The 14182-nt window shown below is 39.8% G+C and overlaps 1 protein-coding gene across 1 annotated transcript in view; it reads right to left on the bottom strand.

Moving 5' to 3' along the window:
• Positions 1–2245: 2245 nt before the first annotated feature.
• The window catches only part of TTLL12 (tubulin tyrosine ligase like 12), a 28492-nt gene continuing 16555 nt past the window's right edge, over positions 2246–14182 (bottom strand). Inside the window, exons 7-14 of the mRNA XM_070947674.1 lie at positions 13054–13170; positions 12754–12948; positions 11244–11355; positions 8082–8233; positions 7906–7987; positions 6895–6963; positions 5001–5139; positions 2246–2943 (exon numbers count right to left, since the gene is read on the bottom strand). Coding sequence (XP_070803775.1) covers positions 2792–2943; positions 5001–5139; positions 6895–6963; positions 7906–7987; positions 8082–8233; positions 11244–11355; positions 12754–12948; positions 13054–13170 — 1018 coding nt within the window. The 3' untranslated portion in view covers positions 2246–2791. The remainder of the gene's footprint in view (positions 2944–5000; positions 5140–6894; positions 6964–7905; positions 7988–8081; positions 8234–11243; positions 11356–12753; positions 12949–13053; positions 13171–14182) is intronic.

Genomic DNA, 14182 nt, shown 5'->3' with positions numbered 1-14182 from the left:
TACCCTCTGCACATGCACAGAAGGGTTTGCGTATGCGCGGAGAGTCCGCGTGCCCACATAACGCGTGCACTTCCGAACTCGTAAGGAAGGTAAGTAGATTTCACCCCTGGGTCAGCGGCTTCTCCTTCCTGAAGATGATCTTCAGAAAAGGTAAATGGACTGAAGCGTGACCAGAGGGGAGGGTGTGAGAAGTCCAAGGATGTATACACAACAATTTGGGAGGCAAAACACAGAGAGCCTCATGGGTTGGGTCTGATTTTCATTGATTAATTGATTGAATGTTTTAGTGCATGTATTACCTATAAAACAGCATATAACTTTACTAAACATAGTGTTATGTTATTGTAACAATGCAAGATTTTCAGTTCAACGGTTTAGACTGATAGGTTAATGAATGTTGCAGGACCGATTTCTGTCCCAAGAGTAGTCAAATAAATGTGACTGATTAGCAAACTGGAAAAAGAAAGATAAGAAAGTAGGCAGCAATATTAGATAAAGTCAATACATTTCAGTAATTATTATTATTATTGTTGGTTGCACAGTCAAGTCAACCAGACATTTAGATTGGATTTGACAGTTCCATCCATTTATTGAGTCCGTACTCGCCCTGTGATAGGTAAATGTTGCTGTTTGATGGGTATTATTATAGATGCTGTTGCAGGATATAAGCGGTTCCAAGTAAAGCTGCCTTTTGCAATTGACTGATGGTTTTGTCAATGCTGATCTGTTCAAATGGTGCTCCAGATGTTTTGGGATTGCACCCAGGGCCTTTAGACATAGTCCTCAACTAATGACCAGAATTGAGCCTCGAATTACAATTGTTAAGTCATGCCAATCGTTAATGGGTGCTCATGCTTGATTATATTTTTTTGCAGTGGTTGTTTAGTGATATGGTGGTTGTTAAATGAATGCCACAGTCTCTAAGCAAACGTCATCATGAGAGCACTGACTATTTCTATAAGGAATTCTCCTTATAGAGTAACAGTGTGCAAACAAAAATCATGAGTTTTCTAAGGCAATGTAAACAATTCATTTGATTTATCAAAACCACAAAATACAGACGGTTCCATTTTAAGGATCTGGGCTTCATGCTGCATGATTCAAGTGATACATCCAGTCCAGGTTGTTTTGAACACCTAGGAAAGTTAAACGACAACTCTCTCTTTGGTAAAGGTGCCCAATATATGCCAGCTGTCACAAACTGTTCGAAGCCAAGATGTTGGCACAGCTCCTATAGGAGCTCAGTTAAACCCAGACACCAATTATGATAAATTAAACAGGATCTAAACCATCTTCTTCGGAAAGTTATTCCGAGTGGTGAAATGTGTGCCCTGAACAGAAGAAATAATTCTGCATTCAGGTTCTTTTGGGGAAAAAAAAGATCCTAAAATAATGCTGGTTATCACCTTTAAAGCGCTCCATGGCATCGGGCCTAGCTATCTTCGAGACCGCCTGCTGCTACCGACGACCTCCCATCGTCCCGTGCGCTCCCACAGAGAGGGCCTCCTCAGGGTGCCATCAGCCAATCAATGTAGGCTGGTGACCCCCAGGGGGAGGGCCTTCTCTGTGGGGGCACCTACCCTCTGGAATCAGTTGCCCCCAGAGATAAGGAGAATCCAAGACCTTAGTGCCTTCCGCCATGCCCTTAAAACCCACTTTTTCCAGCAAGCCGGGCTGGCTTAAGAAGAAATTTTAAATGTTTTAATTGGTTTGTATTTTTAATTTTGGGCCAAATTTATATATATTTTAATTGTTTTTTAATATTTGTATTTTATGTTTTTTAATTCTGGCTGTACACTGCCCTGAGTCCTCAGGGAGAAGGGCGGTATATAAATTTAAAATAAATAAATAAATAAATAAATAAATAAATAAATAAATAAATAAATTCAGATTATTTTAAAGGATTTGTGCTTTACCAATTGCAAAGCAGACCAAGCATGATAACAAGCCTTTTTTTTTTTTAACTCCCCCAAATAGTCCTGAAAGAACTGTAAAGAACATGAAAAGGACTGGCTCTTACTGGCATTAATTAAAAGCTGATGGGTAGACATGCATATATTTAATATTTCAAAATATTTTTTAAAAAATGATTGGCATGGTAACTGAGCTATGGTTTGAATCTTTCATCCTAATGGAAACATCCCAAAGAAACATCTGTGGTACAAAGAACCACGTCTGGCTTTTCCTACCTCATCTTTGTCTTGAAATTCAAATGTTGGATGTGACATCAAAGTCAAACTATTCATACTTTGCTGATAATTGTTTATTAAAAAAAATTGAAATATCACTGGTCATACGAGCCAGCTGAAGCTTTTGAAATGATTGTTCCATATTATTATTATTTAAGCAAAGCATCTTAAAGGGAGTAGGTGAGAACATAATTCTGTTGGATAAAATAACGGCTTCAATGACATCAAATGCAGTAGATCAAGAAAGTAAAGCAGGCTGAAAAACGCTATACAGATATACTTCCATAGAAAAAATTAAAAACATGCTAATTATAGCAAAAAGAGAAAAAAGAAAGAAAAGAAAAGAAAAAAAGAAATCGATTTGCAACTAAATCTCCGTGATCTTCAACATATATAAACGCATACTTTGTTTGACAAATTCAGCAGACTGATGCGAATCTGATCAAAAGCAAAACTACTTCTTGCATGTAAATTACGCATATCTTCTATATGACACAAGGGACATTTTGTTCTGACAGATGCTATAGGAAAAAATATTTGCACAAAGCAGCTCATAGAACTGAAATATACCATTCTTCAATACCAAATGATGCTATGTGGACCTAAACAATAGACGTCACATGGCAGTTGTTGGGCTCGTCCAAAAACAGAGTGCAGAAAACATCGTTGAAGAATGATGGATGGTATTTGCATGCTCTCTCACAATCAGGGTTGAAATTCACCTCTAGAATCTGGGGCAGCATATGTTGCTTTCCTGGAAGACAGAGAAGTACAAAAATACCAGGTGAACTATAAAAAAAAAAAAAAGGAAAAGGAAAAGCAAGCAGAAACGGCCCAGTTGCCAGAAGATGAAGCTTTCCTGTGCAATTCACTGAGGAAGGAAGGCCCCCCAATTGATTTTCCTCCAGGCCCTCCTCTCCTCTCAGAGCTGCAGAAGGAATCCTTTCCCCTCCATTCCATTTTTCCTAGAACAGAAAATGCCTTTCCCTAAATTGCAATAGCTCACGGGTGTCAAACTTGCTGCATCAGGTTGTCGTCACATGAAGTTTTGCAACTTTTTTCCCATTCGTGGAGCTGGGGTAGGTGTGGCCTGTGTGTGATGCATCCAGGCAGTGTTGTGGCCCGCCAGTGGCCAGCAGAGCTGGCAGCAGACTCGGACATTGAGGAGGTTGGGTAGGAACGTGGGCCCCCGGGCCGCCAGTTTGGCATCCCTGCAATAGCCCTAATATTTAACACCACAATGGCTACTTCAATCATTCATGTTACAGGTAGTCCTCCACTTACAACAGTTTGTTTAATGACCATTCAAAGTTACACCGGCACTGAAAAACGTGACTTATGACCGTTTTTCACAGAGATTTTATTTTTATTTTATTTTACTTCAAATTTATATACCGTCCTTCTCCCTAGGGACTCAGGGCGGTGTACAGCCAAGTAAAAACACATAAATACATAATACATAGATTAAAAACAGATTAAAAGGAAATATCTCAATTTGGCCCAAAATTTAAAAAGACAAACGAATTTAAAATCATTTAAAATCATTTAAATGGCCTTTGCAGCATCCCCATGGTCATGTGATCAAAATTCAGACGCTTGGCAACTGGTTCATATTGATGACCCCAAGGTCACGTGATCACCTTTTGCGACTTTCTGACAAGCAAAGTCAATGGAGAAGCCAGATTCATTTAACAACTGGGTTAATAACTGATCAACTGGAGTGATTCACTTAACAACTGTGGCAAGAAAGGTCACAAAATGGGGTAACACTCACTTAACAAATGTCTCGTTTAACAACAAAAACTTTGGGCTCAATTGTGGTTGTAAGCGAAGGACTACCTGTAAAAAGGTAAAGGTAAAGGTTCCCCTCGCAGATACGTGCTAGTCGTTCCCGACTCTAGGGGGCGGTGCTCATGTCTGTTTCAAAGCCGAAGAGCCAGCGCTGTCCGAAGACGTCTCCATGGTCATGTGGCCGGCATGACTAAATGCCAAAGGTGCACGGAACGCTGTTACCTTCCCACCAAAGGTGGTCCCTATTTTTCTACTTCATTTTTTACGTGGCAGAAGCTGGGACAACTAACGGGAGCCGTTACCCGGCACTAGGGATTCGAACCACTGAACTGCCAACCTTTCGATCGACAAACGCAGCTTCTTAGCCACTGAGCCACAACGTCCCTTTTGACTACCTGTATAGGAAGGCTAGTTAAGAAGAAGGAATTTCTCTGACATCTTAGCAAATAGGTGTTAGAAGTGTTTTAAGCTTGAAATACCAACCCAGGGCTCAAACTTGAAACACTTCTACATCCACAGTGCCAGTCATTTGGGGTGCCTAAGAGAAAGGGTGGGCAGTCCCTGCAGTCCCTTTTCAATGCAGCAATGAAGGTCAATGAAAACACTATTCCTGCATGCAATCTTTTACACCCGTTTAAAGAAATTCCATTCCAAAAATGTCACACTTTATGAACAAAAGAAAAAAAAAGGAAAGAAAAACTGCCTCTTTTAAAATTAATTTCTTAAGCAACGTGATGCCATTCCAAAAGAAAACTTAAAAGCAGCTTTTTGGCGGAGGGGGCAAAAAAGAACCACAGGCCACCGAATCCCATTAAAAAAACACAATCACAAAGGGTTTTGTCTCTGTTCCCACCACCCCAATCTGCAACAATACTATACCACCTACTAATAACAGGGATAAAACTCCCGCCCAGATGGTTGGGATTCTATTCCAGCTTTTTTTTTACATGAGACTTTGCTGAGTTTCAAAACAGTCCCCAAACTGCCTGTGGGTAAAATCAAACAGGCGCTAAGACTCACCGTTACCAGATGATTCCCATTTCAGCATCAGGTCAATGGCATAGATAGCTCGTGAGGACGGATAATCACAGATGCCAAGGGGTGCCGGTTTGGCACAAGCTGCTCGGAATAACTCAACAAACGCCTTAAAGATATCTTCCTAAGGACAACAAGAAATGCAGATGTTGGTGCACCTGGGCACTTTTCTCATTTTTAAAAATCAAGAGCTGTTAAAACGTGACTTTGAGAAAGGATGGATGTCTGCGCGTTGGCTTTCGCAAAAGGGCAAGTTACCAACTGGCCTCCAGAAGTTGTGAATTCTCCAACACTGGAAGTTTTAAAGAAGAGATTGGATAACCAAACGTCTAAAATGGTATAGGGCAGTGATGGCAAACCTTTTTTTCCTCGGTGCCTAAAGCGTGTGCAACAGCGCATGTGCAGACATCCATAATTCAATGTCTCCCACAGGCCCCGCCCCCGTGCATGTGCACGCTCCCCCCCGTGCTCCACTTGCCCTCCCGCGCATGCACATGCAACCCCCGTTTTGGTGCTAGCAGGCCTCCCTAGAGCCTCCTGGGACCAAAAATGGGGCATGGGGGAACGCCACACCCCACACACACACCCATCCATGCATGTGCGCGCAACTCCCAACCCCCTGCACATGCGTACGTGATCCCCCAGCCCTGTGCATGTGCGCACGCGCCTCCCAGCAGAGACCTGAAAATGGCCGATAGGAGGCGCGCGGGCATGCGTGGTGGAGCTGGCCTTGGCGTCGGCTCGCATGCCCGCAGAGATGGCTCCGTGTACCATAGGTTCTCCATCATGGGTATAGGGCTTCCTGCCCAAGCAGGGGGTTGGACTAGAAGACCTCCAAGGTCCCTTCGAACTCTATTATTCTATTCTATTCTAACATCCTTGGCATGAACTTCTCCTGCAAGATTTCCAGAGAGCTCCAACCAGCAAGACTTCTGCCCATTCAAAGTGGGGATTAGGAGTGCTGGAACCCAAAACTTCTGCTAATGCTGAAGTAGAGGGTATCTGAAGCAAGAAATAGCCCATCCTGTGGTTTTTTTAGTATGTGCCCCATTAACCTCCTCTTCTCCCCCCAAATTATTAATAAAGCTGTTTTAGATAAAAAAAATAGTTGTCTTTAAAACAGCACAGACTGTGTAGGGTAGCAATAACATCTCCACTTGGGAAGCCATCGAATCAATGAGATCTTGTACATATGGAGCGAAACTTAATGTGTATTATCACTCCAACTGTACAAACCGAAAGAATGGGTCCATTTTGGGAAATACAGGTGGTCTTTCTTTAATTGACCATTCGTTCAACAACTATTCAAACTTACGATGGCACTGAATGAGCAGTACCCATGGCCCTTGACTTATGACCATTCATTTAGCAACTATTCGACGTTCTGATTGGTCCTTGCACTTGTGAGGACACAGGATCCCCATAGTCACATGATCACGATTCAGGAGCTTGGCAACCAAGCATGTATTTGAGACAGCTGGAGCATCACAGGATCACATAAACACGTTCCAGCTGACTTTTGACAATTAATTTTTTTTTTTTGAGACTATGTTTTTCTTCTTGCAGTTTTAAGGTATGGACTTATTTTTTGGCCTTTTTTCTAATTTTGAAGCCTGGGGATCCTTCTTTCTTTAAAGAGTCCTTTTACATTAATTTTTTAAAGGATCTTTTCAATGCTGCATCATTTGGGTCCCTTCTTTTAAAATGGGACTTTTGCTCCCTCTTGTGGTTAAAGTTGAAATAACAATTAAAAGTTAACTTTTGCTTATTTTTTTATTACTTTTAAAAATCTCAATTAATTTTTTTTATTCCAATTAGATTTTAAGTGATTTATAACAAATGGAAGGTGAGAAAAAAAATTAAATCAAGAGTAACTTACTTCAACAGTTTTCCAAGAATATTCTGAGTACTGCTTCTCAAAAAGTGGAATAAATTCATTATAATGGATCTGCAAATTAAAAAAAAAAAAGATTATATATTTTCTTCCTTGCTTTTATTTTAACTTTCCGAGGTAGAATTTCTTCTTTCCCCACTGGCTGTTTTATTAAAATCTGAAAGACCTACAAAGAACAGCCAGCATTTCAAGCAATGAGTCTCATGACTGATTTTGAAATGCTTACCCAAAGTTATTAATTTTGGTGGTTGTCCAAAGATTAAGGAAAAAAACCTCATCTTTTTTTTTTTTTAATTTGATTTATATGCCACCCTCCTCTGGAGACTCAGGGCGGCTTACAATGCATTAAGCTTAGTCAATCAACCTTTTTTTTCATTATAACATTTGGCTGGCTCATTACAGACCAGCTGCACTGTGCCTCATACAAGTTTTTCTTGGAACGTACACAGTGGTGGAATTCAAATTTTTTTTACTACCAGTTCTGTGGGCGTGGCTTGGTGGGCATGGTGTGGTTTGGTGGGCGTGGCAGGGAAGGATACTGCAAAATCTCCATTCCCACCCCACTCTGGCGCCAGCCAGAGGTGGTATTTGCCAGTTCTCCGAACTACATAAAATTTCTGCTACTGGTTCTCCAGAATCTGCTGAATTTCACCCCTGAACATACATTAAAACTTGCTTAATACTCATTTACTCAAATATCAATCTATACTGTTGTCTTATGAGAAATAATATAAACTACAATTCCTGGAATGATATTTTTTAAAGCTTTGGTAGATATTTTACAAGTTTGTACCTTCTAAGAAATAAAGACAGCACTATGGATATTTCTAGACAACCTTTTAAATTTAGATGTGCTTGTCTTTAAAAGAGCTGCCCATAAGCAATCCTGATTGATCCAGTCCTACAGCCTCAACCTTCAACCTAACACGCATCCTGATATACTAACGTCATCACAGTTTGAAGGTGACTTCTTCTTTTCCTTTATCATTTACTCACTTGCTTTAAAGATATCTCAGGGGCATAATTCATAACAGTAAAATGCTTCTCATAATCGTCTAAATCGTCAAGCGAAAATGGCCTTAAAGAGGGGGGAAATAAACAGGGACACAAAGTTAGTTTATGAAATTCAGAAATCCCGCAAGCTTAATACCACTGTAGAAGATGATGATTACCTATTTGAGAACCGGAGCCAAAACACATCGTAAACATACAGTTTCAGTGGCTTAACTGATCTCAGCAGCACGATATAACGAACATCAAATTTAACCAGTCCCACATCTTCAAGATGAAACAAAACCGGATTTTCAATATATTTAGACACAACCTAAAAGAGCAGAAATCATTTAAAAAAGATAGAAATAAATTTTGCTTAGAACACAACCAATCTTGGGCATGCAAGGTAGCTTATAATTCTGACCCAACTCTTCAAGACAAGGTAGCGACTATGGATTCTAAAGAAATTTAAAACGTGCCATTTTGAAAGATGAGAAACTTGAAACTCTCTAAGTAGGTAAACTGTGTCAACTTCCCAGAATAATAATAATGGAAAAAAAAAAACCCAGTAGAATTTAGGAATGTAAAGAGAAAAAAATGAATGGCTACGTAATACTGATAGTTCTTGATTTACAACCATTCATTTAGTGACTGTTCAAAGTTTCACACTTATGTCCATTGCAGCATCCCCTTGGCCGCGTAATCAAATATTTATTTAGGATGGTTGCAATGTCCCAGGGTCATGTGATTTCCTTTTGCGACCTTCTGACAAGCAAAATCAATGGGGATTCACTTAACAACCGTGTTACTAACTTACCAGCTGCAGTGATTCGCTTAACAATTGTGGCAAGAAAAGTTGTAAAATGGGGGACAAAACTGATTTAACAACTGTCTTGCTTAGCAACAGACATTTTGGGTTCAATTGTGGTTATAAGCCAAGGACAGCCTGTACTAAAACTCTTTCCTGTAAACTTTAACTAGCTGAAGTGATGCACCTTAGTGCAAAACATTTTCAACCAAGGTTACCTCAGATGGGCTAAGTTACAGAATGCACCCAAAATCTGATATCCATGACACTTCTGTGTGGAATTTTGCAAATTTTACAAAACATATTATGACGTAAGCATTATCAGTTTATGACATAATACAAAATGTCACAAGAGATCTGCCCCTCCTTTTTTTTTTTGAAAAAAAATGAAAGAACAATTGCTACCAACCTGCCTTCCACTGAGGACCTGTATACTGCACGAGTCAAAAAGAGGGCTGAGAAAATATCTACAGACCCCTCACATCCTGGACATAAACTGTTTCAACTCCTACCCTCAAAATGACGTTATAGGGCAGTGCACACCAGAACAACTAGACACAAGGACAGTTTTTTTCCCAAATGCCATCACTGTGCTTAACAACTAATTCTCACAACTCTGTCAAATAATTACTAAGACTGTATTACTATTATTCTTCCCTTCCTTACTAGTATCTATCACTTCCCACTTAATACTATAACCATGTTGCTGGTATCTTTCAATTATATTGTTTTTATTTGTTTCCTAGTACGATTTGATAGCTTATTAGTAACCTTGACTATCACTAAGTGTTCTATCTTTTTATTCTTGATATTTTATTCTCCTTATGTACACTGAGAGCATTTACACCAAAGACAAATTCCTTGTGTGTCCAATCACACTTGGCCAATAAAAGAATTCTATTCTATTCTATTCTATTCTATTCTATTCTATTCTATTCTATTCTATTCTATCCTATCCTATCCTATCCTATCCTATCCTATCCTATCCTATCCTATCCTATCCTATCCTATCCTATCCTATCCTATCCTATCCTATCCTATCCTATGGGTTCTTTAGCAACCTTGAATCCATGGGTGGGCAGTACTGTAACAGAAGTGATGGCTATTAAAAAAAATACCCTTCCTTGCTCTAAGAATGGCAGGGAGTGAATGCTTGTGTAGTTGGAAAAAAAGACAAAACAATGATCCTGTTAGTATACTGGAAATTTTCAAGAATCCTGTTTGAACTCCTGAACCTTATATACAGACTAGTTCTGGAGTCACTTTAGTTGTGTAGACACCATCAGTGTACTGCTAATAGTTGTATATCTCCATTCTGAGTAACCAGAAGTGTTATAGAACAGGGGTCTCCAACCTTGGCAACTTTAAGACTTTTAAGACTCAACAAACTTTGCTGGCTGAGGAATTCTAGGAGTTGAAGTCCACAAGCCTTAAAGTTGCTAAGGTTGGAGACCTCTGCTATAGAAGGCCTGAATCCTGTAATGGATGGGATTAACAGGCTGAACCTGAACTCAGGAAGATGGTGTCATTGTTTGCTTCTTCTGGCTACAATCCCCAATGGCGTTTCTCTCAGTTTTTTTGTAGGAAAGGGGTCTAAGAAATGAGCTTATTTTTCAGGGAGAATTTTAAATCTACAAACATATATCTACAGTAGAAATCAGATGCACAAAACAATGTTATGGTTTCAAAATTACTTTCTTAATGTTTACATCACCTTAATTAAACATATCAGCAGAAATCATGAAAACAATTTGAATTAGGGCTGTCGTCAAGATTTTTCCTTATTGCATATTGTACTTGAAAGTGGAATTGAAAATTGGAATGTATATATATATATATATATATATATATATATATATATATATATAATTTATACTGGAACAATGTATAGGTAGTCCTCAACTTATGACCACAATTGAGTCCAAAATTTCTGTTGATAAGAAGGCAGTAGTTAAGTGAGTAGTTAAGTGAGCAGTAGTTTACAATCTTTTTTTTGCCACAGTTGTTAAGCAAATCCAATTTCCCTCATTGACTTTGCTTGTTGCCGGGATGGTTACAAATTGGGGTCACATGACCCCAGGATGCTGCAACCGTCATAAATACATGCCAGTTGCCAAGTGCCCGAATTTTAATCATGTGACCAGAGATGTTGCAACTGTTGTAAGCGTGAAAACCAATCATAAGTGACTTTTTTCAGTGCCAGTGTAACTTCAAATGGTTATAAACCAAGGACTTCGGTAATTTATACTGAAAAATTAATGACGTGTTTTGGAAGTGAGTGCACTGAAAATTCTTTAGAGAAGAGGTGTAAGGAATGAAAAACTGCCAGACCAAAATTCCCTTGTTGTCCTGAAGTCAGAAAGATGTGGCTTGTGCTATGAAAAAAAAGCATAATGCTTTAAATACTGTGACGTTGCAGAAAGCTGAAGCAGCCCCAAAAGAAAAGAGTGAAGGAAAAAGAAAACTTGATTTGCTTCAGACTTTTCCAATAAAATAGCAACCATTTATTTTGCAAAACGTCTTTTGTTCTGACCTTAGGGATGCTTTCTCTCTGCCTGATGATGTTGTTAAGGTTCTTGGTGATGTGAGTGTCCAGACTTCTGGCCAGATTCCATGGTTTGCAGATCCAATGGTTGTCTTTTCCTCTAGATCAGAATCCACAGAAGAAATTGCATTGTGTTTAATGTTTGAAGGTAAGCGTCTTTTCCTCAGATCAACTGTTTATCATGGTGTCACAAGTTTAATGTTTGTTTTATTTAATTCCAATCCTTTGATTAAGAAACCCAAATTATTCCTGACTTCTGGTTGCAACCTCGGCGAGAACAGCTGGAAAATAGCAGGCTCTGCTGAGCCCCGTGAAAATCCAGCTGGTAACCGCTGCCAGGAGACCCTTTGGGTCACAGCCGTCTTGTAGGGACGGTGAAGGAAGGAGAGGTGCTTCACTGACCACGAGGAATCCGCAAATCCCTCGTTAAGTCCGAAGCGAGCTCTCCCCAAACAGCAGCAGGCACGGCCGCCATTGCTGGCAGTCACGAAGCCGGGACAATCGGGAACCAAGATTGTGCAGGAGCGGTGTATGGACAGAACATTGAAATTGGGTGAGATATTTACCAACTTTTACTTTAATGACTTGCAATAACAAAAAAAGAAACCCAAATTATTCCTGTAGAGATACACGTAGAAAATCAGCATGACACATGGATTTAGGTGTTGGACCAGGACTGGGGAGACAGGATCAAATCGAACCTCAGCCATGGGATTTCACAAGGTGACTTTGAATTAGTCACTCTCTAGGTCCAATCTACCATATTGGAATGGGGAAAGCTCTTTTGAGCTCCTGAATAAAAGACACAGTATAAATCTAAATACGTACCTATAAACGCATATATACAAATCTAAATAAATGCACTAGTCACCAGTGAACTAGTAATCATCATAATTATAAGGTGAAGTGTCTATATGACAGAAATACCTGTTATTTGAATGCTTTCAAATGAACTGGAATCCTAGTCATGTGGAAGCTTCAAGCTGTTTATGCCAACTCATGATTCTGATGTGCCCATGAACTCCCATCAATTTATAGTTTAGGATATCTGACCTAAAGGGAGAGGCCCACTCTTACTAGTCAAATGTTCAACTGAAGATACGTGAAGAGGGCTATTGTCTAATACAAGGTAACAGAGCCTGAGTCAATAAGAAACTTGAGTTCTAGTAAGCTTTGTGATGGACTTGTTTTCTCTGTAGGCAACAATTAGGTTGATGTGTGTGTAGGTAGGCAGGCAGGCAGGCAGGCAGGCAGACAGGTAGGTAGATAAAATATATCTATATCTAATTTTCTGTCCCTTTCTCTCTCCATGTTATAAAACTGGAGAACTTCAGAGGCATCACACAGAATGAGGCATTATTCCACCTTTCATCTCTAGGAAAAATGAATACTCCTGGAGGTGTCATAAAGACTCCTTTTATTTTTCTCCATCTGACATCTGCAAAGTAAGAATGAACACTAACATTAGGGAAGATGAAAATGCATAGCTGCCCTGTACCTGCTTTCACACTGCTGAAAGAAACTGATGAACTGTGGCAGTTCTGTACAAAGATTGAAAGTATGAGGTAGCCATTTTGGCCCCTCTGAATCCCCAACTCTTCTTGAAATGGAGGCCAGGCAGTCCTTCACGGTGAGGAGATTTTCACACGGAAACTGATTCACCATCACGCGAGGTTTTTCTTCACTTAGTTTTCTGAAAGAGCAGGAAAGCATTTAGCACAGGGGACGCCTTAGTCAAATATACAGATACTGAATAGGTTAAAAATAATTGTTACTTGCAGGGAAATAGCTGTGTAACCTGTAATCTTTGAAGTGGGAGAAGATGTAGAGAATATCAGCTTCTTGTTCCAAGTCCGTAAACTCAAAACGGGGGTGACTCAGGTTCTGACGCACCTGCTGGAGATCGGTGTAAACTCTAACAGAAAGATTGGGGAGGCGAACAGAGATTATGCAATTCAGAAGTTGTAACACACCTGACACTCCTGAGAAATATTTCTATTCTACTGTAGAGAATAATTTGTACACGTCAACCTTTCTGAGTTGCTGTCTAAACCATTTAATATTAGCAGTTGGGCAGACGTATGAGAATTTTTTTTTCCAATAGTTTATTTCAGGCAATTTAAGTTAATATCAGCACTTCAAAATGGGCTAGAAAACTGATTGGAAGACAATGCAAGTCACCAAAGAGTCATGTAAGAGTATCACCGCTCATGTTAGCTTGTTTATTTTTCATATTTTTGAACTGCTCATCTCCCTCAAATAGGGATTCTGGGAAGTATGTACAATAAAATGTTAAAATCTAAAACAGTATATATAAAAACTAAAAATTATAAGGAGACAAAGGTGATGAAACACTATTAAAAAGTGAAAGAGCGAAGGGAAGACTTTCAGGGCTAAAGGAAAGCTGCTGAAAGATCAAGAAGAGCAAGGATTGATGCACCACCTCTATTCCGCTCTTGCCAGAGTTCATTCAAGAGTGTGACGAATGCTGAAACCAGGGGTGAAATTCAGCAGGTTCTGACAGGTTCTGGAGAACCGGAAATTTTGAGTAGTTCAGACAAGTGGCAAATACCACCTCTGGCTGGCCCAGAGTGAGTGGGAATGGAGATTTTGTAATATCCTTCCCCCAGGAGTGGGGAAGGAATGGGGATTTTGCAATATCCTTCCCCTGCCACACCCACACCACATCCAACAAGCCACGCCCACAGAACCGGTAGTTAAAAAAAAATTGAATTTCACCACTGGCTGAAACCTAACTGAAAAGGATCCAGATAATCTATTTCTCTCCAGGATCCTCTGAAGTTGCAATGCAACTGCCTTCTCGAATACCTTCCCTAAAAAGAGGTGGTGGGAGACTGGGCAAAATTGTTTAGAATGGTAGGGTTCAGTGACAGCTTTTTGAGGAGTGGACATACCAACGCCTCTTT

This window comes from Pituophis catenifer, unplaced genomic scaffold, assembly GCF_029215685.1.
Source record: "Pituophis catenifer annectens isolate HBS135680 unplaced genomic scaffold, rPitCat1.0.hap2 SCAF_7, whole genome shotgun sequence".
Lineage (NCBI taxonomy): Eukaryota > Metazoa > Chordata > Lepidosauria > Squamata > Colubridae > Pituophis > Pituophis catenifer.
This window is presented reverse-complemented; position numbering and strand designations above follow the sequence as displayed.